This window comes from Salmo trutta, chromosome 27 (assembly GCF_901001165.1).
Source record: "Salmo trutta chromosome 27, fSalTru1.1, whole genome shotgun sequence".
In the NCBI taxonomy this organism is placed as follows: domain Eukaryota; kingdom Metazoa; phylum Chordata; class Actinopteri; order Salmoniformes; family Salmonidae; genus Salmo; species Salmo trutta.
In genome coordinates this window covers 20,448,662-20,476,614 of record NC_042983.1, presented here as the reverse complement: position 1 = coordinate 20,476,614, position 27,953 = coordinate 20,448,662, and the positions used below count along the sequence as shown (strand labels likewise).

General features: G+C 42.7%; 2 protein-coding genes and 1 non-coding gene across 10 annotated transcripts in view; 1 reads left to right on the top strand and 2 right to left on the bottom strand.

The window, feature by feature from the left end:
- Positions 1-1,190: 1,190 nt before the first annotated feature.
- Positions 1,191-1,321, bottom strand: LOC115165204 (small nucleolar RNA SNORA49). Its single transcript, XR_003870103.1, has one exon. It is a non-coding gene; the product is annotated as a small nucleolar RNA SNORA49 (small nucleolar RNA).
- Positions 1,322-9,183: 7,862 nt separating this feature from the next.
- Positions 9,184-12,033, bottom strand: LOC115164559 (neurofilament light polypeptide). The gene is made up of 4 exons (XM_029717187.1): positions 10,923-12,033; positions 10,424-10,548; positions 10,014-10,327; positions 9,184-9,896 (listed from the first exon to the last, which is right to left on the bottom strand). Exons 1-4 carry the CDS (start codon positions 11,988-11,990, stop codon positions 9,688-9,690), a joined length of 1,716 nt encoding a protein of 571 aa, XP_029573047.1. The 5' UTR covers positions 11,991-12,033; the 3' UTR covers positions 9,184-9,687.
- Positions 12,034-12,262: 229 nt separating this feature from the next.
- Positions 12,263-27,953, top strand: part of LOC115164557 (calcineurin-binding protein cabin-1) — a 66,819-nt gene continuing 51,128 nt past the window's right edge. For 2 of the 8 annotated variants that reach the window (XM_029717186.1, XM_029717185.1), the window contains exons 1-27: positions 14,304-14,492; positions 15,017-15,066; positions 15,294-15,386; positions 15,481-15,594; positions 15,701-15,835; positions 15,991-16,171; positions 16,329-16,458; positions 16,556-16,705; positions 16,900-17,207; positions 17,354-17,531; positions 17,619-17,755; positions 17,849-18,066; positions 18,219-18,291; positions 18,406-18,593; positions 18,822-18,956; positions 19,130-19,321; positions 19,581-19,823; positions 19,930-20,083; positions 20,186-20,301; positions 20,471-20,632; positions 22,707-22,913; positions 23,205-23,356; positions 23,511-23,772; positions 23,965-24,135; positions 24,644-24,733; positions 25,315-25,466; positions 25,610-25,713. In XM_029717186.1, the coding sequence (XP_029573046.1) occupies positions 15,064-15,066; positions 15,294-15,386; positions 15,481-15,594; positions 15,701-15,835; positions 15,991-16,171; positions 16,329-16,458; positions 16,556-16,705; positions 16,900-17,207; positions 17,354-17,531; positions 17,619-17,755; positions 17,849-18,066; positions 18,219-18,291; positions 18,406-18,593; positions 18,822-18,956; positions 19,130-19,321; positions 19,581-19,823; positions 19,930-20,083; positions 20,186-20,301; positions 20,471-20,632; positions 22,707-22,913; positions 23,205-23,356; positions 23,511-23,772; positions 23,965-24,135; positions 24,644-24,733; positions 25,315-25,466; positions 25,610-25,713 (4,048 nt within the window). In that variant the 5' untranslated portion in view covers positions 14,304-14,492; positions 15,017-15,063. Of the gene's footprint in view, positions 12,474-14,302; positions 14,493-15,016; positions 15,067-15,293; positions 15,387-15,480; positions 15,595-15,700; positions 15,836-15,990; positions 16,172-16,328; positions 16,459-16,555; positions 16,706-16,899; positions 17,208-17,353; positions 17,532-17,618; positions 17,756-17,848; positions 18,067-18,218; positions 18,292-18,405; positions 18,594-18,821; positions 18,957-19,129; positions 19,322-19,580; positions 19,824-19,929; positions 20,084-20,185; positions 20,302-20,470; positions 20,633-22,706; positions 22,914-23,204; positions 23,357-23,510; positions 23,773-23,964; positions 24,136-24,643; positions 24,734-25,314; positions 25,467-25,609; positions 25,894-27,953 lie in introns of those variants that run through there. The other 6 variants (XM_029717180.1, XM_029717181.1, XM_029717182.1 and 3 more) reach the window with 6 other exon arrangements.

Here is a 27,953-nt window from a genome sequence, read left to right as displayed (position 1 = left end):
TGAAACGATCATTCAGTTACCAAATTGTGCCAATTTGCCAAGAATGTCAATAAGAACAATGTAACACAACCATACTTCAAATAAGTGATAAGCGTAATCTACACTACACTGTCTAGTAGGCTAGTGTACAGTGGGCTACCTTTCACCATGAGTACATGGTGGAAAAGCAAACTGTATGGGCACATGACATAAGATGTAATTGCCACAACTAGAAGTATAAAAACGTTTTGATTTGAAGTGATTCAACCATTGACTGTGTTATGTTCCTCAGGGTCGGGAATGTGAGGAATCCACTCATTGTCATACTGCACACTCTTTAGTGGACACTGACAGAGGGTGTGTGTGTTCGTAACAGTAGCCTGCTCTATCATCATCAGGTTCACACTGTTTATATTTTAGAGGATGAGTCTGTGTGAGGTTACCATTCATGCATTATGTATGTTTCCATCAATGCATGCATTGATTATGATATTTTATTTATGACAATGGGCAGAGATGCCACGCCCTCCCCCTCTCCACCCAATGAAGCAATCTGCAGCTGTTTAGTGGATCAGGCCTGTTATTCTATTTAGCCATTTGTCTTCACATCATGTGTTGCTGATAGCACTTCACAGAACAACCAAATGTTGCTGTCATTAACCATTAGCCATCCATTTACTTTGCTGTTCCCCTTGACAGCTTGATTTAGCTCTCACTATTTGGATTGTGATTTCTCTGTGCATTCTGTGCAATTGCTATTAGGTTTTAAGCATGAAAGATTATTGGGGTTTTGCCAACCATCACAGAATATATCTTGATTTGATTCTGCAAAATGTCATATTCCCATGGAAACAGCAGGGTAACTGCAGATGGCATGAGTAGTCAGCCCTTGGAATTATTGCTACAGTTTCTGGTACATATTTACATAGCACTTACAACTGCTATGCATGTTTGTGGCATGCACAATACAAAGGATTTGCAATTAAAGTCACAATAGAGAAAAACTGAGTAGAACTAATCTTAAACAAGTATTCGGTGTCAAGAGGAGGTTTAGCTACAATTAATGTATTTTTTTTGCTGGGGAAATTAGTATGGACATTTTTTGTAGAATACACTGTTGTGCTGGATGATTTCTGTGGCTGAATACAATTAAAAGAGAGAGAGTGCTTTAGACTTGCATGTATTAAAATAATACATCTAAATCTACAGAAATGTTCAGCTCTCTCACAAGCCCCATGTAAGAGGTTCTAGATGAGAGAGGTAAGGGAGCCATGGTGCTGTATCCCTGTCAATGCCAGACAACTCCACTGGGGACAGAGTGACTGGACTAAGGGAGGGGAAGTGAAGTTTATTGTTACAAATCTATTGCATATAAAAATGTCAACATGCAGTTACACAAATCAGATAACATACCTACATTGTAATTACACTGTACACCTTCCCTTATTGTAAAGTGCGACCAATAGTTCTCTTTGTTTGACTTTGTCTGTCATTGTCTGTTTTGCTTTACTAAGCTGCCTCATCTAAGCTATTAAAAGACTGGACCACTGACGGTTTATGTACATAAGTTCTTTTGAATAATTTGACACAGTTTTGTTGGATCTGAGCATTTTTGGTAGAGTGATTTGTGTATTCTTAAAAATGCAAGGGAACATCCGAATGTGCATCACAAATACAATGAGCCAGCAGAAGGTCATGTTGGATTCAGGCAGATGTATTGGACTAGCAATGAATCAAAGCTCACTTCTAAATTCAGAGTAGGCCTTACTTTGCATAGCGTAAACAACTAGGCTTGTCACGTCCTGACCATAGAAGCTTTTATTTTCTATGGTAGAGTAGGTCAGGGCGTGATGAGGTTGTGTCTAGTTTAGATTTTCTATGTTGTCATGTTCTTGTTTCTGTATTTCTATGTTGTTTTTTGGGGGATGATCTCCAATTACAGGCAGCTGGTCATAGTTGGTCACCTGGGTGTGTGGGAGATTGTATTTTGAGTTAGTGTATGTTGCACTGCTTCGTTTTGTTGTTTAGGCTATTTATATGTCTTGCATAGTTTCACAATTAAATAAAGAATATGTGGGACAAAACACACGCTGCGCTTTGGTCCACTCCTTCCGACGAATGCCGTGACAAGGCTAGGTGTGCAGATCTTTAGTATCAAATCAAATCAAATCAAATTTATTTATATAGCCCTTCGTACATCAGCTGAAATCTCAAAGTGCTGTACAGAAACCCAGCCTAAAACCCCAAACAGCAAGCAATGCATGTGAAAGAAGCACGGTGGCTGGGAAAAACTCCCTAGGAAAAACTCCTGAGAAAGGCCAAAAACCTAGGAAGAAACCTAGAGAGGAACCAGGCTATGAGGGGTGGCCAGTCCTCTTCTGGCTGTGCCGGGTGGATATTATAACAGAACATGGTCAAGATGTTAAAATGTTCGTAAATGACCAGCATGGTCAAATAATAATAATCATAGTAATTGTCGAGGGTGCAACAAGCACGTCCGGTGAACAGGTCAGGGTTCCGTAGCCGCAGGCAGAACAGTTGAAACTGGAGCAGCAGCATGGCCAGGTGGACTGGGGACAGCAAGGAGTCATCATGCCAGGTAGTCCTAGGGCTCAGGTCCTCCGAGAGAAAGAAAGAAAGAAAGAAAGAGAGAATTAGAGAGAGCATATTTACATTCACACAGGACACTGGATAGTAACATTCAGGTGTACACTTTTGCCATGTAAAACACTTCTACAAATATAATCACAAACAGAAATGGAATCCTTTATTTTATTTATATAAAAAAGATCCTTTGACATACCAGAGACCACTCAAATGAAAAGGAATTCCACAAGCTGTGAATAAGGAAGACAATATTGCCATCATGTGACAGCAAGTGGATTTACAACTATTATGAAACAGATACCTCTTATTCAGACTTTATGATTGTGCTTGAGTCATGGTATTATGAGGTCATATTCATAATCTCAAAGCTTATGAGATGCAGATTCAGGCTCAATAGGGCATTGTGTATAATTGTTTTCTGAACATTCTACCAACTCAGGGGCAAGCTTATTGTAAGCAATATGTAAGCATGACATGTATTGGCATCTCAGGTTGATGTCGAAAAGGTGTAGGTTGATGAATCAGTCAAGCATACAGGGATGTGTGTCCATTCCTCACTTAAGTCAGGCTCTGATTAGAAAAACTGCCTGTACCCTCCACTTCTCACCCAGTGCTCTAGTTTAGATCGGATTGCATCACACGCCAGGCCTGCTTTTATTAAAAACTCCTAGAGAGAAAGCATGACTGTGAACAGACTCTTTTTCTGTCATCCCGAACAACAAAACACCCTTTATGGTTATCAGAGACAGGGGTAAACAGATTGAAAGGTGAGTACTGTACCCTATCTATGGTGCTTTGGGGTACAATGTTAACAGAAACAGGTGTACAAGTAGAGTTACTGCCAGGATTGTAGGGCTTAAAGAACAATCACTCTCATTGTCTTGTGGTCTCAAGTGAAAGACAGAGCTGGAAGAGAGTAAACAGCCTTATAGGAGCCCAGAGAGATGGGGGCCTTTAATTTCCTTCTGGTGGGGTCTTCGCTGCTCTGCCTCAGACTGACTTACATGTGGTAAACCAACACTTACTTGACATTCATATTTTACTTATTGAATTTTACATGTTTATTTTGACATGTGGGTCAAATAGAGATAAATAGTACTTAACTATTGGTGTTTTCATATTTAGTCTACCAAATGGATTCATGTGGATTTTTGTGATGTGTAACTACAGTATATACTGAGCATACCAAACATTAGGAACACAGGAAACTGTTGAGCGTGAAAAACCCACCAACATTGCAGTTCTTGACACAAATCGGTATGCTTGGGACCTACCACCATACCCTGTTCAAAGGCTCTTAAATCTTTTCTCTTGCCCAATTACCATCTGAATGGCACACATACAGAATCCATGTCTCAATTATCGCAAGGCTTAAAAATCATCCTTTAATTTGTCTCATCCCTTTCATCTACACTAATTGAAGTGGATTTAACAAGTAACATCAATAATGGATCATAGCTTTCACCTGGATTCAGCTGGTCAGTCTATGTCATGGAAAGAGCAGGTGCTCTTAATGTTGTGTACACTCATTGTATATTAAGTCTATTTTCCCTTCTCTTTTCATGTCACAGGCCTAATCGCAAGATATTGCTGCTGGGATGTAAAGTCTGCTTGAGCTATAAACACTGTTTGGTCTGTTCCTTACTCGTCAACAAGGTAGCGGACTACAGCATCTGCATCCGAAAACAACTCTTGTCCTCCAACCATCTGTTCCAAGATAAGACCATGAGTTCACCAGTGATCCCTTATATGATCCCTTCTCCCAAGGATGTTTCAGCACCTCTCCAGTGGACCAAGGAGGCTAAAATACATATGAGTAGTGAGGATCCAGCTGTGGGTTCAAGCCCATATCATGTTTTCAGGTCCCAGTGACAGAAGTGCACTCAGGGTTCAAGTGGATCCCTGGGCCCCATGCCCAGGCTGGGCTATGCCAAACGCAGGCTCAGGTATCACCTGCTATCAGAGGGCCTCAGCAGCCACCTGCCTGTCCAGCAGCGGAAAGTGATTGCTTTGGCCCTCCAGCGATGGGCTGAGGTAGCTCCCCTCTCCTTTTTATTTAACCTTTATTTAACTAGGAAAGTCAGTGAAGAACAAATTCTTATTTGCAATGACGGCCTACCACAGGCAAACCCAGACAACGCTGGGCCAATTGTGCGCCACCCTATGGGACTCCCAATCACTGCCAGATGTGATACAGCCTGGATTCAAACCAGGCTGTAGTGACGCCTCTTGCACTGAGATGCAGTGTCTTAGAGCGCAGCGCCACTCCGGAGCCTCTTTTCAGGAGGATCCTACTTCTCCTGGGGCAGAGATTGATTTCCTCCTGGGCTTTGGCACAGGTTTTACAGACACGCTCTGAATTTTACTGTATGATGCATAGCCGTTGGTATTCCCCAAGTTTATTGTATTCCATAGTGCTTACATATTGAATCTACTTTTTTATATTTTCTTCATTCCTGTGAGAGATGTGCTCAGAACATAGCAATAGATAGATTACTCTTCTTTGTATCTGTGCCATTATAGCGTCTGTGACCCATGGGCAGCGCCATTGCGTCTATCTCCATTTTAAAGTAGTACATTTTTCTTCTTCATTGGCTGATTGCTCCCAACTCATAGGAATCCCCACCCAGTTGACTACTTCAAAATGGTGGAAGCACTCAATGGCAATGTCCATGTTAAAACGTTATATCCATGAGTCCTCTATCTATCTATATGGCTCAGACCAGCCTCCCTTTGGTCTGTGTGTTTTTGTGTTTCTGACCCTCCGTCTTCAGGACGTCACCTGGGCTGTCCTTTGTTGTTCGATAGAACAGGAGGAGAGATTGCACATACAGCCCAGCCAGGACAGATCCACCTGGATGATGATGAAGTCTACAGTGTTTTTCCATCCAACCATGGGGTCAATCTGCTGTTGGTACAGTAGGCTCTACACACTCAACGTGGCACACATTTGTTTCTCAGTGTGATGTGAAATTCAGAATGTTTAGCTTTGTGTTTTAAATGCAGGTTTTGCTGCATGAGACAGGACATGTACTGGGACTTCCCCACTTCTCTTCCCCTGACTCTGTGATGCACTCTCTGTACCCCAATGACAGCCCTATGGAGATGGGTTGGGAGGACCGAAAGGCCATACAAGGCCATAGGTAATGTGTACTGGGAGTATACTGGGAGAATACAAAACACACTATATAACACCCATTTTTGTCTTCTTTCGGGCCAGTGTGAGGGTTCCTTTGACACTGTCTTTGATTGGGTGAGGAGGGTGCCCAGTGACAACCGCAGAGGCAGACCTCGCTGAGGCGACCGCAGGAGTAGTGCAGCAGGGTTGGAAGGGGCTTCCTCAGGATGGAGTAGATGCCCACCTCATGACCATGACAGAGTCTACTTCTTTAAAGTGGCAATCAGCAATTGAAACAATAACAAAGCGCCATCCCTACCTGTTTTAGTAAAAAGCTGAGGGATAGGGCTGGAGAAATGTAACCACTGTCAAATTCATAGACAGAGCTATCTATGGATTCAAGGACTGACAATCCATGATGTCAAGTTATAGTTCTAACCATATTTTGAGGCTATGTAGTGTTTGTTTAAATTGACTTTGTTTGCAAACATTGGATTGAAACAAGCGTATATTTTATCATGAGGCATTTCTAAGTTATATTCTTCAAGAATCAATGGGTACATGTCATTAATTCAGAAGTCCAAAAATGTATGAAGCAACTGCAGATTGCCCCTTTGAAGGTGAACCCTCATATAATATCACCTGACCAAGAAACATTAAGCTTCATTCCAATTTACATAATTAAACACTGATTGCTTGCCATGTAGACATTTCTGTGTGGTTTCTGTCAAATTGAACTGTAGCATGCAAGATTGAAGAACATTATAACCTGCTGCTGTTTGTTTCTCAAGGGCATTTTGTTCTGTTGCTCCAGTGATTTGCAGGACTCTGATGGGCAGCTGATCACTCAGGGTTGGTTTCCCTGGCATCACAGGAACCCTGGACACAGCAACATTTCACCAGCACTATCGACTGGTCTATTTCTTAAAGGTCGTCAGGTTGGTCATTTTGTCAACATGTATTGAAATACATGAATGTTAGCAAATGGCTTTGTCAACTAAGGTGAATGAGGTATTTTCGGAGAATATTCTTTAAGTTGTAGTATTTACGTTTTCTAGGTGTGGGGGTTCAATGTGTCCAATCATCAAGTACTGGAGAGGTACCCCAAATGTTTAGAGGACATTTTCCTTGCTTTTGACCCAAATTATCATCCACAAGGTTGGTGCTACTTACTTAAACTTCAAAATCCAACAAAATATATGTGATATGAAATGATATGTACAAAAAAAAATGTTTTTCTTATAGGTAACTTGAATGCTGTCTATTTCTCATATACCCAAAATGCCATGTTTTTCATTATTGGAAGGCCTCAAGGGGGGGCAAGGGTGGACAACCCCCTCCTAATACTTTGTTTCTCCACAAGAGGGTAGCAGATCAGTTGCGAGACTTATGCACAGTCCTCTCAAGCCCATTTTGTGAATGACAATGAATGTCCATAAGATACCAGCAACATACATTTCACTTGTGTTTATTGTACAATATCACCTACAGACCTGTTGTATGACATACAGTAGAATGGGCTTTGGTTTCCTTAAAAAAATTTTTTTACTGTATAGACACAATACAACACTTGACATTAACATTGTTTTCCCAACAGCGAATCAGGTGGTGTTTTTACTTGTTATGTTGGCTGAGGTACATTTCCCTCATGGCTACCCTGGTTGCTTTAAAATGACTATTCATCCTTCAGAAGGCAGAGTTTCAAAAACAACAAGTTGAGCCCAACTTCTTAACTTCCCTTTTTGTTGTCTTTTTTATATAGAGAATCTGTGCTGGTATCAGTTTGATACACATGCAGTCTCTTCATTTTCTCATTGCAACGCCCTCTCTTTTGTTGGAGGAAAAAAGGGAGGGATAGAGGGAGTAGCTGCAGAGGATGGGGTGAGCTGAGGACAGGGAAAATAGAGAGGGGAAAAGAGGGAGGTGGCAGCTGCAGAGTTTGGGGCGTTGGCTTTCAAATAATATATATGACTATAATATAGTGTTTGTTGAAGGTGTTTTTCCTCAATTCTACTGTTCTCTATCTCATTTTCAGAGCCCTGCTGCATCTGTAGTCCAATTGTTACCCTACATTAGTGTACTGTATATAGTGTGAGTTATGCCATGTACGGGAAACTTCAGCCAAACACTCAGAAGATTTATAGCCACTGCAGTAATTAAGCCATTCTCTCTGCATCCCTGTCAAGTAAAACTTATATCCTTGGAAGAACAAGTGTTCTCCTTGTTGGAGATATACATCCCCAAAATTCAACTTGATATGAATAGCAACAAGTCACACATAGCCCACAGTTTGTATGCAATGTTCCTGCATGTGTATGAACGGCTGTGCATTTCCGCCACCACACTGGTGCAAAAAGAGGGTATTGAATAAAACAGATCATCCCCTGTCCAGGTTTAATGTGAAACTTTCCTCTTGTGTTTCTCTAATGGAATTGCTTTTTGCTGGCATCCTCCATCAGTAGATTTTTGGCCAGATCCTTTGGTGCAGCAGCAAGCTAACTGAATCGTAAAGGTCCTAATTTATGGAGAGTGAGCCAGCACGAAAAACACTAATGTCAGCTCACTGATCACACAAAGGGGATAATGGGACAGAAAGGACCCTCTGACTTATGAGATACACACACACACACACACACACACACACACACACACACACACACACACACACACACACACACACACACAAACACACACACACACACACACACACAGGGTTCCTGTTCTCTACTGAAGATGGTTCAATGTAATTAGGAAAACAGAAGAACACCCAGAGGAATAATATTATTAATATCTTAAATGTGAGTTGATGTATGTGAAAGTTCTCTCAATCACTGATTTCTGTCGATTTGAAAAAATAAATGAAAAAATGTCTTTGCTTCTCAGCTGTTCTTTATCATTTCAAAATCAACCAAGGTGGGGAAACTATCAGCAATTTCCGAAGTTTTTTTCAGTGTTTGTCAAAGGGCCACCTAAGAGAGTGTCTCTCATGAGACATACAGGTAGTATGTATATTATTGAGGAATTACATAATCTATCAACCAACCTAAAAAGGAAACAGTTATTCTAATAAACTCTCCTTGTACTCTGAAAGAACACCCTGAATCACCAATGCTATTATCTATACACTCCGGCAGGTAGCCTAGTGGTTACCGTGTTGGGCCACTAACTGAAAGGTTGCTCGATCGTAAATCCCTGAGCTGACAAGGTAAAAATCTGTTGTTCTGCCCCTGAGCAAGGCAGTTAACCCACTGATCCCTAGGTGCCAAAGGCATAGACGATGATTAAGGCAGCCCACTGCAACTCTCTGATTCAGAGGGGTTGGGTTAAATGCAGAATACACATTTCAGTTGAAGGCATTCAGTTGTACAACTGTCTAGGTATATCCATTTCCAAACTCTTATTGCTGACTCATCCGGATAGTCAGGAAAATGAGTAGCAACTTCATGAGTGAATTCAATAGCGCAATAATACCAGAAATGTATGTATTCAGATGGACATGTTTCAAGTCTTTATTTGTGTTCAGTACTGTACATCATTGATCCCACTCAGAATATGTCTAAGGCATTGAAAATCAAGTATATTGAACACAGTGGTGTTCTTGTATGCATATTGTGGTGACAGAAATGCACATAGGTTTTTCAAACAAATATTTCACAGGCTAATACAATACAGTATTTGCTCACAAAACTCCACACGTTCTCTATCTCATTTCTCTCACCCATAGAGCACTCATATTGCATTTATTTTAATGTATTTCATATACAGGTATTTGCTTTTATTATTTATCGCCTTGCTGGCACACACATGCATACACTGTCATGTTTTGCTTCACTCAGTGTACAGCCATACTACCTCTTTGCACACAAACATAAAGGCCTCTGCTGTATACAATGATTTCCTGATTGATTGTACTGAACTGATGGATCTATTTGTAGAGCACCTCGAAATGGGACAATCAATGTGTCATTCATTAGAATCTTGATTTAAATATTTTTGTCCTTTGGCTTCTCTTTTTCCTCTGCCACTTCTACTTCCTTTTTGCTTTCATCCTCTTCTCCCTTATCATGCCCTTCTTCTGTTTCATTGGCTCCATCCTCCTCTCCATCTCTACCTTCTTGGTTTTCCTCTCCTCCATCGTCTCCATTTTCTTTAGCCTCCTCTTCTGCCTCTTCCTTCATATCTCCATTGTCACCTGTAGGTAGAGATAATGTGATTAGTTGCTATCCGCTGCAGATATGGAACCTGACAACTCAAAACCTTGACGATTTTTTTTGAAAGCACATTAATTCAAACTCTGGACAATACTGACCTTCTTCTTTTTGCTCTTCTTCAACATCCTCTTCCTTTGCTTCCTCGTCTCCCTTCTCCTCTCCTTCCTCCTCCTCTTCTTTCTGAGGACTTGACTCGGCAGGCTGTGCTTGACTAGCAGCTATAATCTCATCTGCAGAGGAGAATGATGAGCTATACATGCGTAGGTAGGGGGCACCAGAGCTCAGGCTGGACTGCATGGAAAACATGGGGCGGTTGCGGGATGGGGCAACACACAGGCTTTGGGAATAGACACTGGACATTGCCCCTGGTCCTACTGCACTGAAGCGATTCTCCTCCCCTTCGAGCAGCTTCCTGGAAAGAGAATAGATACATAGAGTAGATATGTAGATAACATGTAGATAACGAGACGGCACAAAACATGCTGATCTAATTTTATAAGCCACAGACCTGTAAGCTGCGATCTCGATGTCCAGAGCCATCTTAACGTTCAAGAGGTCTTGATAATCCTTCAGGTACCGAGCCATTTCATTCTTGGTTGTCCTCAACTCGTCCTCCAGCTGGCCAATTGATTCCTGTTTTGGAGAGATGCTTTATTATGTTAATGGTGTAACATGATTAATAAAGTGTTTATTGTGGAATAACTATGAAATAAAAACATTTTAAGTAATAAGGAGGCACTCTAACACAATACTATACAAACTGGGCACTATTTTCTAGTGTAGACAATTTTTCAATACACATCATTATCAAATTATTTGTACATGTAATCTACAGTCCAAAACTTACCTTGTTGACTTAACGGAAGCATTACACCGTATTTGTGTAGAATATTGTGTACATTTGTCTGAAGGATTAAGCTCAGCAGGGTCTAATGCAGATATTCAGACACATGCCATTTTTTAATGAGAAATCGTATGTTTTTCATTCATGCTGCTCTGGCACTGACCTGTAGGGCTGCGATCTCAGCACTCTGTTCCTCCTCTACCTCCTGTAACTGATTCTCCAGGGACTGGTTCCTATCACGGCAGGCTTCAATCTCCTGGTTCCGTGTTTGGATCAGGCGGCGGTACTCCCCGGCATCTTCTTTGGCATTGCGAATGTTGTCTGTGTTGCGGGCGGTGCCTTCTGTCATCACACTCACCTTGCTGCGGAACCATTCCTCGGCTGACTGGAGGTTGCGATGTGCCAGTTTCTCATACTGGACGCGGATGTCTCGGAGGGCTGAAGACAGGTCTGGCTTGGCTACCTCCATCTCCACGGACACCTGGGCATTGCACTGCACCTGGGCCTGGAGCTCAGCTATCTCCCCTTCATGGAGACGTTTCAGGAAGGCCAACTCATCCAGCAGCGTCTCCGTCCTCTTCTCCAGCTCAACACGGCCCAAAGCAGCCTCATCCGCCCCTTTCCTGGCATCCATCAGTTGCCCCTCCACCTCTTCCCTGCTCACTACCTCCTCTTCATAACGTCCCTGCAGACTCTGCAGCACCTCCTCCATCTGGTCCCTGTGGTTCTGAGCAGCCTGTTTCTCATCGCGGGCCTCCTCCACAGCAGCACGGAGCTGGCGGATCTCGTGCTCATACAGGGACCTGAGGTGGGAGGGCTCCACATGCCTCTGCCTGAGGATCAGCAGTTCAGCATCTAGCACCTGGTTCTGCTGCTCCAGCTCGTGGACGCGCTCAATGAAACTGGCAAAGCGGTCATTCAGCTCCTGCAGCTGGGCTTTCTCCTGCGTCCGCACGGCCTTGAACTCAGTGCTCACCTGCACCGCCTGGCTGATGTCAAGTTCAGCAGTGGCAGCAGATCTGGGGGTAGACAGCAGCATGGAGGAGCTACGGCTGTATGTTGGGTAATGCAGCCGGGATGACCCATGGTATGAGAGGGGGGCAGAGTGGCTGGAATACACCGACCTGGATGCCATCCCTCCTGAACTGTCTCCATACCCTCCACTGCGCAGCATCACCCTCCTCTTGTGGGAAGAGGAGGGAAAGTAAGGGTCGTAAGCAATGGAACTCATGACTTGCGAAACAGGCAGCTCTAACCGTAATGGGGTTGCTGGGTCGACACAGTGGAATCTGCATCACTGTATCTTTTATAGAGCTGGTAATGACTGTGACGCAAACCTTTTTTTAGAGCACTGACAGCAGGGATCAATGACAGCGTCAGCCAGCCAAGTCTGAGCTGTTGAGGAAGGGAATGAGAGAGATGTAAGGGGCGGGGATAAGCAGTGATAAGGGGTGGGGATAAGCAGTGGAGAGAGACAGAGGGCAATGAGGACAGTCTGAGAAAACAAAATATACATTTAGCTGTGAAGCATATCTATCTCTCTGAAACACGATGAATAGCAAATATTACCATTAGCCCCTAAAAACAAACAAAATCTCAGCAGTGCATCAGGTGACTGCAGAGGCTTTAAACTACAGCGCTGGCAATTGAGGGAGCAAGACTTTTGCCAACAATGACACAGCACTGCACCATTTTGCCACTACCCTACAACTGTGTGAGTCCAGATCACTGCAGAGTGACTCATTTTGAACCTAATTTTTGTATCAGTTTAGCTTTTGCTGCACATTTGCATCAGTATTAAAAACCTTTGCCATTTTTATGTAGCCCTTAGTTTAGGCTTTATGGTGACAGTACTACTGGACTGACAGTTGCAGGTTTCTGGGTTTGAAACCCATTTGGGCTATCCCATGAATTTTCGACGACATTTTTCCTGTATCTGGCTATTCAGACAAGGCTCTTGTCTAGATATGCAACCTCACACAGACTCCAAAACAATATTTACACAATGGTCACAGCTTCAGGAAGCATTTTGAAGACAATTTAAAATGGTGAATGTAATTATATTTTGGGAAAAAAGATGAATCATCTAAAGATGTTTCCCTCTATCTAGCTACTCAGACTCTAAATATGCCATACCAGCTCTCAAACTTCTAACTCATGTCTATTTACATTTACATTTAAGTCATTTAGCAGACGCTCTTATCCAGAGCGACTTACAAATTGGTTATTTAAAGTTCATGTCTTGAGAAAGCTTTATGAAGACAATTTAAAGTTGTGAATGTAAATGATATTTTTGTGAAAATTCTGATTAGGCACCAGATATACCATACAAGCGCTCACAGATCTAACTGATGTATATTTAAAGTTCCACTAAGGGGAAGCCTTATCAAGAAAATTAAGTGTTGTGAATGATATTTTTGTAAAAATGTCTAAATTGTCTAAAAACATGTACTCAGATTATGCTGTAGATATACCATGCCATTTCTCACACCAGGTTCACGGGTAATCAAGCATTGATGATCGAGATTCAGGGTTTTTACAGCTAATACAAATCACTACTGTAATTCATCATTTCAAGCATCCTTGTAGTCCCAGCCCTATAGTCCCAAAACAGGTTACTGCTACATAAATCAGTTTGCCTTGGTGACAGAGACCACCACACCCCACCAAAGATGCTTTACTACTCTGGTTTGAGACAAATATTATGGGTAAACCATGGACAAAGATACCCATTGCCCCAACCTAACGTGACTCCTATGTATCTTTGCCATTGGGTAAACCAGAAGAGGCGAAGCGAGAGGGTTTACTCCGCTCCAAATCTTTCCACGAAAATAGGTCCACGAAGTTGTCAACGAAAGTGTCGATTTTGGGCAACAAAAAATGTAATTGCAAATTTGTTACCAGGCTTATTTGATCGAATAGAAGTTTCGTAATGTTCGAGTTGTTATGAATGCACTGATATAAGTGGACGCACGTGGCATTCCGGCAACTTTGTTCACACGCGTATCTGCCCTCTCATTGGCTAGAACGGTCCCATCTGATCTCGCCTCCTCCCGCCTTGTTTCCATTTTTGTTATTTGCATTGTTAGAGCGGTCAGTCGACTATTTTGTCAATATAATAGATTATATTTGGGTAAACTGGTTTTGCAAGGCATCGTATTTTTTATTATTATTTTTGTTATCAAATATAACAGACAGGCATTATGGAGTTTAATAATTGAGAAGAACATAAAAGCATAAGCAAAGTGACGATGACACTTATTTAGAAAATCATTTATAATATTATAATATTGGAGTGTAGACAGCTTTTCTTATTATTTAGTCATTTCAGAGATTCAATTATAGACATAGAGTCTATCGATAATACTTAAAAGAAGGGTTGCCGGGGGTCTGAATAAAAGCCCTAAATGAAATGACGTAAACAGAGCCGTGCACCAATTGCGGACAATCAACTGAATATCAGATCTTATGATTGGCGCTTCGAACCCGCCCTGTATTAGGCTGTCCAATAACCCACGATTTTACTAGTCACCGGATCATTCCCCCATGCAGAGTGAACGAGCTCTCTAGTGCATTTACAACAACAAAGGAGTGTCAAAGTTTTCAAGACCCTCACAGCTAGCTGGCTTTATAATATTGTATCATATTGATGCAGACTCCAAATATATGTTCGATTGTCAAACTACCGAACAAGTCTGGTCAATGCAGGGAATGATGAGATTGGGAAGCATTGGTAAGTGGCTAGTAACAAAAAGGTGCAAGTGATGCACACCGAGATTAGCTAGCTAGCTAGCTAGTTGTACCGCGCTAGCTAGCTACTGAGACTGATTCGGGTCAGGATGGAATAAGAATAGCAACTATATATTTGTGTCATCAAACAACAACCTCACCTCGGTTAGTTGTCTATCAGATTGTGATGTCAAGTCTTTTTTTTACAAGGGTATCACTAACGTTAGCTAGCTATAGGGTTATCGTCGGTGTTTTGCAGCTTTACTCCTATCTTTGCCCTAGACGATCGATAGCTAGCCACATAGCATCATTTCTGACACTGACATTCACTTGCTAGCTAGCTATACACTTCATGTTATTAACTTATATTTTCAACATTGATCTTTTGCTTAACATTGCTTCAGTTGTCTTGAAAAACTATTTCAACTAAAGAGTAACGTTACAGTACATACAGTTAGCTAACTTGCATCTCCTGCAGCAATGTTTATCCAATATCATTAGTGTTTGTGTTTACAATCTTGTCTGTAGGTCTGGACAGTTGGAATTGATGGCCATTGTAGGCGCGTGACTCAAAGATGGTTTGTTTCTTTATTTTACATCCTAACAATCCTATACAAATAGCCAAAACTTCCAAAGTAGTAGCGATGAAGTAGTTGCCCTATGCATTCTCCTGAACAGGTAGTCAAATAACTAGTTATATACTGTACCAGTACCACATGTTCAGTTTTTCACAGGACCATCAATTCTCACATTTGTATTGCACATTGATGTCTTTGGCCATAATGTAATATTTTATTTTCTTCAGATCCGGATTGCAGCACTAAATGCAGCCTCAGCCGCAGTGGATGAGTCTGAAGACCCTCTGAAAACTAAAAAGAGTCGAACTAAGGAGGCTCAGGTGTGGTAATCTTGCTGAGCCACATTTGGTTAAACTTTGCTTTCAACGTAGATATTTGCTTGATCTGAATTATTTCCCAATTTTTCCTCTACAGGAAGCAGAGGCATTTGCTTTGTATCATAAAGCATTAGATCTTCAAAAGCATGACAAGTTTGAGGAGTCTGCCAAGGCTTATCATGAACTCCTCAAAACCCCATTGCTCAAAGAGGTATCATTCCCTTCAGAGACTCGATGTGTTTCACTGCATGTCTTATTGAAATGATCCTGCACAATAACCCTTTATATGATTTAACATGTTGTCATGCCTCTCACAGGCAATGCCCTCGGACGACCAAAAGGTGGGTCTTAAGCATCCAGGGCTGATGCTGAAATACTCTACCTTCAAAAACCTGGCTAGTTTGGCTGCGCTGCGGGATGATTTGGAGACAGCCATGGAATTTTACTTGGAGGTAAACTCATCCAAAGAGGTTACATAACTTATGTATCAGTAAACCAAATAACTAATAAGGGGTAAGGTACGTCTTAGCGGGAGACTAAATGTTGTTTAGTGTACACAATACATTTGTTCATGTGACCTGAAGATACAGTATATGTTTTCTCGCAGGCTGTGATGCTGGATTCCACAGATGTGAACATGTGGTACAAGATTGGTCAGGTGGCTGTGCGACTGCTGCGCATTCCTTTGGCGCGGCATGCCTTTGAGGAGGGTCTGCAATGTAACCCAGACCACTGGCCCTGTCTGGATAACCTCATAACTGTTCTCTACACACTCAGTGACTACAGCTGTGAGTCATTCTTCTGTATGTCTGTCCTCTGTCACTGTGCAAAGGACTAATCATATTTCTTACTGTTTAGAACTGTTGATTTGAAAACAATGTTTAGGGGTGGTCCAGGTGTGCAAAAATGATGAAGGGGATAATTATCTATCATACTGTTTTCCAGGCTGTTTGTATTTCATCTGCAAAGCCCTGGAAAAGGATCATTGTTACACCAAAGGGCTGGTGTTGAAGGAGAAGATCTTTGAAGAACAGCCTTGTCTGAAGAGGGACTCCATGCAAATGTTCCTGAAGTGGTACGACCCTTCTACCCACCTGTTTACTTATCCTAAATGTGTGCTGTCATACAGCAGTCCATGTGGTCTTGATCTTGTCCCCATGCTCCATATGCAGTGACATGTCCATTCACTATGTGGAGGTGGATGAGGAGGAGACCCAGGCCATTGTGGAGGAGGCGATGGATCTGCGACGGCGCAGGCAGGCTCTCTCTGCCCGGGAACCCAAACCAGACCTGGTCCTAATCCAACCCATCCGCTGTTTCTCGTGAGTCTTCACACTTAATCTTATCTTTTGACAGGTGGACGCCCCTTCTCCTCTTGTAGTTTCACAAGATACAGAGTTGCTGTGAATACTTAACTGCAAAAAATAAATACATGTTTTACTCCCTTGCTTTTCACTTTGATTAACGATAGGATTGTTTTAATTGACAAAGCATTTAACATTGTTATGATTCTCAGGTGGAAGAATGTTGGAGAGAGCCTCCTTGCCATGTACAGACATCAGACCACCTGCGAGCCGCCACGCCCAAGCCTGGGCCGCAGAATTGACCTGGCCCAGTACCGTGACCCCAACTGCCTCCAGGCCTTGCCTCCTGAGCCCTGCCCTCCTGTCAGTGACATTCAGACCATCCCCAGCAGCAGCCCCAGCTCCTCCCTGCCTCCACTTCCTGTCCCTGAGCCATCAGCACTGTCCCAGCCCAGCCCTCTGGTTCAGATCACACAGAGCCAGACGGTAGAGGTCACTACAACTACAGCCCCCTCTGTTGGTCAGTTGTTTCTTTTCATCGTATTTAGCATGTCAATTCCATTTGATTTGCAAGCATTTAGACAACAAAACAAATTGTCTCAGAATGGCTTATTGTATGCTCTGATAATTAATGTATTGTTTAAATGTCAATTTGTGCCTTCACAGCTATGGAAACCTCCTTCACTGTGAAGGAGAAGGAGAAGAAGGCCCCTAAGAGGAGGCGCACAATGGAGGACAGCGGAGACACTGCCAAGCGCCGCTCAGCTCGGGTCAGAAACACCAAGTGCAAGAAGGAGGAGAAGATCGACTTCCAGGAGCTGCTTTTCAAATACCTACCATCCAGGTATTGTCATGAACCCCAAGGGAACAATAACAATGCAATGCAAATATATTGTTTTGGATGGTGATGAGGCTCTCCTGTTCCACTCAGACTAAAGAAGTTTGACCTTGAGGATGATGACGAGAGCCTGAGTAACCTGGAAGCTCAGTGTGAAGTTAATGAGGACTCCCAGCTGGACTATGTCAACATCGACAGGCTTTTAGACTCTATTGACTACATGGAATCAGGTACATGTCTTATACACTCCTCTACATAGCTCAAATGCATTAATGTCAAACATCTTATAGGATTTACATGACATTGTCTTTCTTCATCCTCAGAACAAGAGGATGTCCACAACTTCCTGCTCAATAATATGAGCAATGGTGGGATATTAGAGTTGATGATGTGCTATCTGAAAGCGGTGGGTCAGAATTTCATGGTGGAGTGGCCTCGGGGGCTGACTGCAGTGGTGCTGGAGGTGTATCACAGCTGGAGGAAGCACAGTAGCGGCCTGCCCAACCCTCTGCTCCGCGACTGCAGTAATCAACACATACGGGTATGGGACAGCCCAGTGATCTATTGTGACTCTCTCCTGATTTGTTACTTCATCAACAGTGTTTTAAATTGAACTACCAATGTTTTGTCATCCCACCTATTGCACCTGTCAATCTGTCTGTAAATGAGTTGTAATTGGTGTTTCATGTGCAGGAAATGTTTCTGATGAGCCTATCATGTATGGAGCTTCAGTTGGAGCAATGGTCTCACAGCAAAGGCAAAAATGGTATGTGTCAAACAGATCGCTTTACTTTGGTATTCCTTTATGAAATAACCATATTGGTTGGCTTCTTTTTGAATAACCATATTGGTATATTCCTTACTTTTTCTTTTTGTAAAGGGTCGCCGAGAAAGGGCAGTGGGGGCCAGAGCAGTGTTGTGTGTGAAGCAGAGTTCCCAGGGCAGCACTTTGAGGGGGACCTGTTACAGCTGGCCTTGGGATCATCACAGCGGTATTTGTTTGAGGACAACTGGAGGGCCGTGGTGGTACGTGTTTACTGGCTCAAGGCACGCTTCTTGGCCCTGCAGGTAACCTTAACATTCATCCTGTAACTTCATTTACCCCTGTTTTCTTTTGCATATTTACCTTAGCGCTTACATATTTTTTATTTTTTTTGCATCATACCAAGTTGACCCCTCTTCCAATAAATCTCACATATTGATTTTTCTTAATCATTGAATCGAATCTGATCAACATTTTCTGTTGATGTGATTCATAACATAAGTCTTATTTTGTGTGCTTGTGTCTTCTCACAGGGAGACATGGACCAGGCCCTGGAGAGCTATGATGTGTGTACAGACATGCTGCAGAGTCGCGCACGGACCACAGATGACAAGTACACCATCTACCTGCCCAACCTGCGTGTGGATGCAGCCATCTCAGTGGAGGAGGTCCGTGACCAGTAAAACTAGCACACAGATACCCTATTTGAATAACATGCACTTGTCCCTCACATGTGATCTATTATTTTGTCCAACCATCTCGTTAGAGTATGTAGGTCCCCTGTGGTTTTGAGTTGTCTGGTTCATCAGAAAGAGTTTCTTTCTCCAAATATCATTGACAGATTGATAAGAAGCTGAAGTCTCTGGAGCGTTGTCAGTCCCTGGAGGAGATCCAGCGTCTGTTTGAGTCTGGGGACTATGAGTCTGTGGTGCGGCTGCTGCAGCCCACCCTCAGCTATGGCTCTGGGCGGGTCAAGCCTCTGGAGTTTGTCAGCTCTGTTCCTGAGAGGCCTGCCCAGCTGCTTCTGCTGCAGGTTAGCTTCTGGATTCATACAGCAATAGATGTACTCTGTTCGCTGTCTTTTATATGAGTCTCCTCTTTTTAAGAAGTCTTTCTCTGTTTGGCATGGCACTACTTATCAGTGTGCTACTGACGTAGAAAAAGACAAGCCGTGTTATTGCTTATCACGTCAGTACATTCTATGAGCATGATTACATGTACAATAGATAGCCATTGAGCCACTTTTAGATAGATTACACTTTTCCTCTTTTCTCGGCACCTCTGTACCCCAGAACTCCCTGTTGAAGCAGAAGGACTACCGTCAGTGTCTAGAGTGCACCGAGGTGGCCCTGAACGAAGCCCTGCAGCAGCTCAATGCTGTCCCAGCCAGCTCTCACTCAGCCAAAGAGGAATGGGTCTCCACCATCACAACGCTGCTGGGAGGCATTGAGGTCTGCTTCACAGAGGACCTTCAACTCCTGAGCAACGTCAACCGCTACACCAGCATGGCCCGGCTGGCCAACAACCTCATCCAGGTCAGATGCACACCGGGGAAACACTGACACTAATGTATCTGGTAGACACAGAGTGTGTTTGGAAACAGAAAATCATATTCAAATTTGTTGTGTGTCTTGTCTCCAGCTGATTGACTGCATCATGGTGATCCCAGATGATCCCAAGGAGCCTAATTTCTCCTCGGTCCTGCCCTGGATTCTCCTGTACCACATCATCAAGCACGAGGAGGCTGCTTTCAACTGCCTGCTTCGCCAGCACATATCAGTAGGGGACGATGAAGGTATGTGGTGGTGGAGTACATCATGTTCATAACTGCAAAGATGTCCTCTTTAAATCCATGTTGGAAGCCCTAAAATGACTTGTTCCCTGTGACCCTCTTCAGAAGACTCTAACACCCCCATGCTGCCCTCCTCCCTGATGCTGCTCAACACGGCCCATGAGTATCTGGGCCGCCGCTCCTGGTGCTGCAAGTCAGACGGCGCTCTGCTTAAGTTCTATGTGAGTTGGTCAGCAGGGCTGCGATTGTGTGGACGTCCTCTGTCAGCTCAGTTAATTCCCTCTGTTTTGTTTACCTATGATATGGCTTTAATTAGTTTCTAATTGCTTTCAAAGTATTTTTCATAGTTTAATCAGGATAGAACGTTACTAGTGTTGTCTTCATGTTCAGGTTTGTGTTCTGGAGAAAGAGCTGGCTGCCTCTGAAGCGGAGGCCACCCATCCCTACAAAGAGGAGTTGGAGATGGCCTTGGAGCAGTGCTTCTACTGCCTCTACGCCTACCCCAGCAAGAAGAGCAAGGCCCGCTACCTAGAGGAGCACTCTGCTCAACAGGTCAAACACCCAGCCCTCTTACAGGGATACTGTGAGATCTGGCATTCAAGCCCTTGTTTTACTTACGCTGCAAACAGGGACATAAAAATGGTGTCCACGAGTTCATCTGACTCTGGGTAAGTAGAACCAGAGCCAGAATGCCAGAATCCAACAGTATCCCTTTCATGTCGTATTACTGACTGTCCTTTACCTTTCAATGCCATTCACATTTCTGTCAGGTTTTGTCCTATTGTTTTGAGGGAGGATAAGCTAATGGAAATCGTGTTAAATCATGTAGTATGTTCAACTGGCTACTAGGTGGCTGTCAATCCGTCATGAGGTTGTTTACACACTGGGACTGGCTTGTAGTGTAACTGATATGCAGTAATTGCATGATGAATAGACTGCTCCTAAGGGACCAGGTTAATTAGCTAATGAATGCAACCCCAAACTAATTAACTACTGGTTGGTCATCCGAGCCATAAGACCCAAGGACTCTACTAGAACAGGTCAAGACATGAGTAAGCAATTTATGTACTTTCAGGGTATTTTAATTTGATTGATTATCTGGCTGCATCTGCTTAAGAATGTTCCAGCCAGTGCTGTTAGTCCCTTCTCATGCTAGAGGGAATCACCAAGGTTTCAGTCAGAAGCTGTTTTTCAGTTTTTCTATCTCAAGGCCATCAGAATGTTAAACAGCCATCACTAACATTGAGTGGCTGCTGCCAACATACTGACTTTAATAATAAAAAATTGGATATAATAAATGTATCACTAGCCACTTTAAGCAATGCTACTTTATATAATGTTTACATACTTGCCTAGTTAAATAAAGATAAAAAATACACACACAAGTGTAAAGGAATGAATAAGAATATGTACATAAAAATATATGGATGAGTGATGGCCGAATGGCATAGGCAGGATGCAGTAGATGGTATAGAGTACAGTATATACATACTCATATGTATATACTGTACTCTATACCATCTACTGCCTATGCCATTCGGTATATACTGTATATACTGTACTCTATACCATCTACTGCCTATGCCATTCGGCCATCACTCATCCATATATTTTTATGTACATATTCTTATTCATTCCTTCACACTTGTGTGTGTATTTTTTATCTTTATTTAACTAGGCAAGTATGTAAACAAATATATGGATGAGTGATGGCCGAATGGCATAGGCAGGATGCAGTAGATGGTATAGAGTACAGTATATACATATGAGTATGTATATACTGTACTCTATACCATCTACTGCATCACTCATCCATATATTTTCATGTACATATTCTTATTCATTCCTTTACACTTGTGTGTGTATTTTTTATCTTTATTTAACTAGGCAAGTCAGTTAAGAACAAATTCTTATTTTCAATGACAGCCTAGGAACAGTGGGTTAACTGCCTTGTTCAGGGGCAGAACGACAGATTTTTACCTTGTCAGCTCGGGGATTCAATCTTGCAACCTTTCGGTTACTAGCCCAACGCTCTAACCACTAGGCTACGCTGCCGCCCCAGGTAGTTGTTGTGAAATTTTTACCAGGTAGTTGTGAAATTCTTAGATTACTTGTTAGATATTACTGCATGGTCGGAACTACTCGCATTAACATCTGCTAACCATGTGTATGGTGCCTGTAATCGAACCCACAAATGCTGATGCTCCAGATACTAAAGAAGGCCAGTTTTAATGTTTCTTTAATCAGTACAACAGTTTTCAGCTGTGCTAACATAATTGCAAAAGGGTTTTCTAATGATCAATTAGCCTTTTAAAATGATTAGCTAACACAACATGCCATTGGAACACAGGAGTGATGGTTGCTGATAATGGGCCTCTGAACGCCTATGTAAATATTCCATAAAAAATAAGCCGTTTCCAGCTACAATAGTCATTTACAACATTAACAATGTCTACACTGATTTTCTTTAAAAAACAAGGACATTTCTAAGTGACCCCAAACTTTTGAAAGATAGTGTATGTATGCGTCAAAATAATATAATATAATAATTATACAGATTTTTTTTAACAGTACAATACAATATTTTTTCTTATCAAAACTAAATGTGCCTTTCTATGGCGTGCAGGTGGAACTCCTGTGGAGCAGCGCCCTCTTCATGTTCCAGTACTTCAAGCCCAAGACTCTGCCTGAGTTTGACAGCTACAAGACGAGCACAGTGTCTGCTGACCTTGCCAACCTGCTGAAGAGGATCTCTGGCATTGTGCCCCGAAGTGACACTCCCATCCTCACCATGGACGAGGTGTCAGCCTACATCGAGGGCACGGCTGGGAAGGTCAGTACAGTGCATTTATGAGTCACAAATGCTAATTGACTGTACATCGCCTCAACCTGGCTTTACATGTTGCCATGGAGAATGTTTTAGGCCTATACAGCACGTCATGACCATTCATTATAGGTCATGACACTGTACAAGTCATATTATACATTCAAATATATGTCAGGTTTACAAATGGAATACTTAATATGTATACAATTCTAGTTGAATCTGTAAGACTGATGTCAGACCTGACTGTATCAGCATAGTAGATCATGAGGAGATCATCCAGTGGTTCTTCCCACCTAGGAGCCAGTGCCTTGCCTTCCTGAGGGGGGCGCTCCAGCACCCCCTGTGGTCAATGAGATCTTCTACCTCCTGGCTGACTACCACTTCAAGAACAAGGAGCAGTCCAAGGCCATCAAGTTCTATATGCATGACATCTGTGTTTGTCCAAACAGGTCAGTTCTGTTCGCTGCTATAGTTCTGTTGTTGTTATAGTATAAACATTTTAAGCAACTCAACATGAATATATGTTTTTTTACTTTCAAGGTGATTTCTAAATGGTGTGATGTTGATGATTTTCCCTTGTCATGATTCATTCTATGGTTGTAGGTTTGACTCCTGGGCTGGCATGGCACTGGCGAGGGCCAGCCGCATCCAGGACAAGCTCAACTCCAACGAGCTGAAGAGCGATGGCCCCATTTGGAAGCACTCCCTGGCTGTGCTCAACTGCTTTAAGAGGGCCCTGGAGATCAACAGCTCCAACCTGGCTCTGTGGATCGAGTACGGCACCATGTCCTATGCCCTGCACTCCTTCGCCTCGCGTCAAGTCAAACAGTGGAGGAGCGAGCTGCCCCCTGAGGTTGTCAAACAGGTGCAGTGGACAGACCAGTGTATAGAATACTCATATGCACTGTGTTCTGTTGTACTTCTCTAAACTAAAGGATGTCACACCTTGTCACTTCCGGTCATCATGTGTCTGAATTGATTGTTTAGTGAATTGATCTGTCTAGGGGAGGGAAATCACTGCTGACAGTATTGGATATAATGTGTGTGTGTTTTTCAGATGGAGGAGAGGAGAGATACAATGCTGGAGACGTCGTCCCAGTGTTTCCAAGGGGCGTCTCGGTGTGAGGGGGATAGTGATGAGGAAGAGTGGCTTATCCATTACATGCTGGGGAAGATAGCTGAGAAACGAAAGCAGCCACCCCGGGAATACGTCCAGCTCTACAAACAGGTGCACAGCAGGGGACACTATCTGTGGACTCAATTGATTCATAGGTCTGCCTTGCAGACTAGGTTTGTACAGACTGGGGGAGTCTGAGGGCTCAAAGGAGTAGGGATGTCCATGGAGGCCAGTATGGTGGAAGGGGAGGGATGGGGAAACTGGGAAGTCAGAGGTCAGATGATGCAGCTCTGTCTGTATGTCTTTCCCTGTTACCTTCACTGCTTCTTCACCTCTCCAGACCCGGTCCTTCAATTGTTTAGCTCCATTCTATAACTTTGAATCACTGTGTATCTCTGTTTTGTTTTTCTCTTCTTCCAGTTCGTCGTTTGCAGTGTGTTTTGCTGCTCTGTTATAACAAGTCTAACACGATGTCATCAATTTATTAAGCAATATGTGTGAAAGGCTGATACCTGACCATTGCAAGTTATTGACTATGGTAACCAGTGTTTCATTGTGTGTAACACCCATCAGATGAGATTGAGCAGTGTGTCTCCCCTCTCTTTTTCTTCCCACGCAGGCAGCACATTATCTGCATGAGGAGGCTGCCAGATACCCTCGGAAAATACACTACCACAATCCCCCTGACTTGGCTATGGAGGCCCTGGAGGTACACATGCTTCAGACCAGAGGGTTTCTAGCTCCAGTCCCCACTGGGCCATAACATACAGTTGTGCTTTTGCACATGAAGCAACCACTTAAACAAAATACAGTTTATTGCTGTATTCATCTAGAACAGTGGTATTCAAAGTCGGGGTCGTGGGAGAACTGCAGTGGGGTCGCCCCCAAAAATAAAATTAAGAGTATTTTATGGGACAATATATGAAAGGTTTTGAGAAAGATAATTAGATGTTTTGTTTTTTTGTTGACTTTCTTTTCATTTTTATATGAGATGAACATGTAATAAATTGAAGATTATTTGTTGACATATAAAAATCGAAAGTTGGCGATTTATAAGGTTGTGTCATTAGATTTGGGATGGGGTGGGGTCATTACATTTTTTTTGAGGGGGGGGGAATGGTGTCCGCAGAAATTCTGGTGAAAAAAATGGGGTAACTCCTGAAAAAGTTAGAATAACACTGATCTAGAAGGAATTACATGTAAGTGTCCTTTTTGTGTAATAATAGATATGTAGAGAGTATACCTCATCTTAATAAATCCCTTTGACTCTCTGGCATCTCTCTCCCCAAGCTGTACTTCCGTCTGAGTGCCACCATCCTAAAGTTGTTGGAGGCTGAGGAACCGGACCTGGAGCATGAGATCTTCTTCAACATCCTGGCTGAGGCAGCCACCGGACCCTTCGCCAGGGGGGAAGAGAAGAGCATGCCCAGGTCCCACGAAAAGTGAGGGGCCTCAAACTTAGCCTGGGATCTATGCTCTTTGTTATGAAACTCGCTCTGTGACTCGCCTACAAATCAAAAGAAAAACATGAAATTCCCCCACTCTGGTCCAACCTTTTGTTTTATCCCCTTCTCTCTCACCTCAGGGAGAAGCCCCTCTTCATGATGGACGAGGACTCCCACTGCTCTGTGTCATCTGTGTGCGCTGCGGCGGATGTTCATGGGGCCTCCCTCCCCTCCAACGCTGCAGGTCTGACATCCCCACCTTACACGGCCACTCCGGTTGACCACGATTACGTCAAACGTAAAACCCTCAGGAGGCAGCAGCAGACGTGGCAGCAGCAGCATGAGGAGGAGCAGCAGGCTGATGGTACAGTCCCAGTCCTAGACGCTGCCTCTGGGCCTCTGGGCCCTTCCTTCACTGGGCTGGGTGAGGAATCTCACTGGGCTGGGGAGTAGTGGTGGTTAGAAGGTTCATCACTATGATGATAATGGCTCTGGTTCCAGTAAGGACCCCATATGCACTGGGTGATTGGGATATCATGGTAAAATGGGCAATATGGCATCTCAGGATATGTGGACATTGTTTTACTGCACTATAAAAGCAACAGCGTTTAGTTTAGGCAAACAGGTGTGAAGGTTGAGTTTGGCAGACAGCGTCCAGGCCTGTTTGTGTGTGTGTGTGTGTGTTGAGATATATATATATATATATATTGTCAATATTTAGACTTTTGTGGTTGTCACCCTCTTCCCCCCCCACCCTTTCTTTCCCAATTCCCTTGCTTCTCCTTTTGATGACATCACCAGTTTCTATTGCAACTTCAGGAGACCTTGTGTCCCTGCATAGATCATTTTCTCATCGCCTCTTATGAAGAAATTTTGAGAATAGATCCTGTTTTGATTTTATTATATGCTCTTTTGATTTCATCAGGTGTTTCTGATGACTGTTCTTACTATTCAAATAATTATAGCAGGGCAATTATTTATGAAAATAATGCAAGAGGCTTGCTGGCTATCACATTAGACTTGGTTGCCAATATGTTCCCTGTAAGCTATGGTGTCTTTATTGGGGGTAATGGCCAGTAAAGTAGAGGTCTGTCCTGTACACAGCAGGCTTTTAGTGTGTTGTTAACTCTAGACCCGCTGTGACAATCCCAGAGCCACAGACAAGACACAGCCAGGTTTCCATTGAGAGGTTTACCTGATCCTAGTGAACAATTGCTGAATTGCTTGAGGTACCTCACAGTACTCTTTAATAGCATCTCACTGCATGTTCACTTGAAAAAACTGAGCTAAATTGAAGATTGTCACCCACTGACTGGACACTTCTAGACACAAAAGCTTGTCTTTTAAACAAATATGTGTCAAGGGAAGTTTGGTAGTTGTACTGAGACAGGATCTGAAAACAAAAAAACATGGTTCAGAATTGTGCCTGTTACTGTGAGTGCAGTTGGATTACTAATCCAAAGTCTAGTGCTTGTTTTGCAGTGCCGTATGAGTATTACTGATGGCTGGTTTACTAGTAGCAGCAGATCTGTCAGTAGGAGGAGGGAAAGGGGAGAAGGGGCTGAATTTAGAGTACACACTATTGTTCTCTTTTAAAAGAGTGTGGGGAATCAGTCACCTTGTAAAGAGTCATTTCAATGATTCTACTTTACTAGACCTACACTGTCCACATACAGACAATATAGTCATACAATATAACAGCATGGTTCGAGATCCTTCAGTACAAGGGAGGCAGCTTTTCAAAATGAATTACAAACAATATATATCAGTTAAGCAAAGTTGCATCAGTGCATTTACATTTTAGCACTTAGCATTGCATGACAACAGTAGTGTGATGGGAGACAAAAGCAGTTTACTCTGAACTCCCAATTGCCAGTGGTGAGATGATTGTGTGCTTCACCAAAGTGTGGATAAAAAATTCACCAAATCTCAGTGCACTAAACCTATGTTTATATACCATTTTTAAGAGCATATTTTACAGAGGGGACGCAATCATGTGAAAATATCACGTACAAAAAAGTGTGCGTGTGTCTGTTTGTTCTTAGTGGGAAGTTAGGATGAGATATTTGCATAACATATTCCTGAAAAAAGTTGAAAGGCTTTTCACTTATAGAAACATAGGGCTACATATAATAATGTACAATTTGCTTCTGTTTCCCATAATTTAGATGATATTCACTGCAGCATTGTTTACTATGTTTGTTACATTGTTGCCAAGACATCAAGGGGTAAAAACAAATATTTGCCATGAGTGAAAAGATACAGTATCATTGAATGAATGCTGTTGTAAATATTGAACAAAAATATAAACGCAACATGCAACAATTTCAAAGATTTTAATGAGTTACAGTTCATAAAAGGAAATCAGTCAATTGAAATGCATTCATTAGGCCCTAATCTATGGATTTCACATGACTGGAAATACAGATATGCATCTGTTGGTCACAGGTAACTTTTTTAAAGGTAGGCGCATGGATCAGAAAA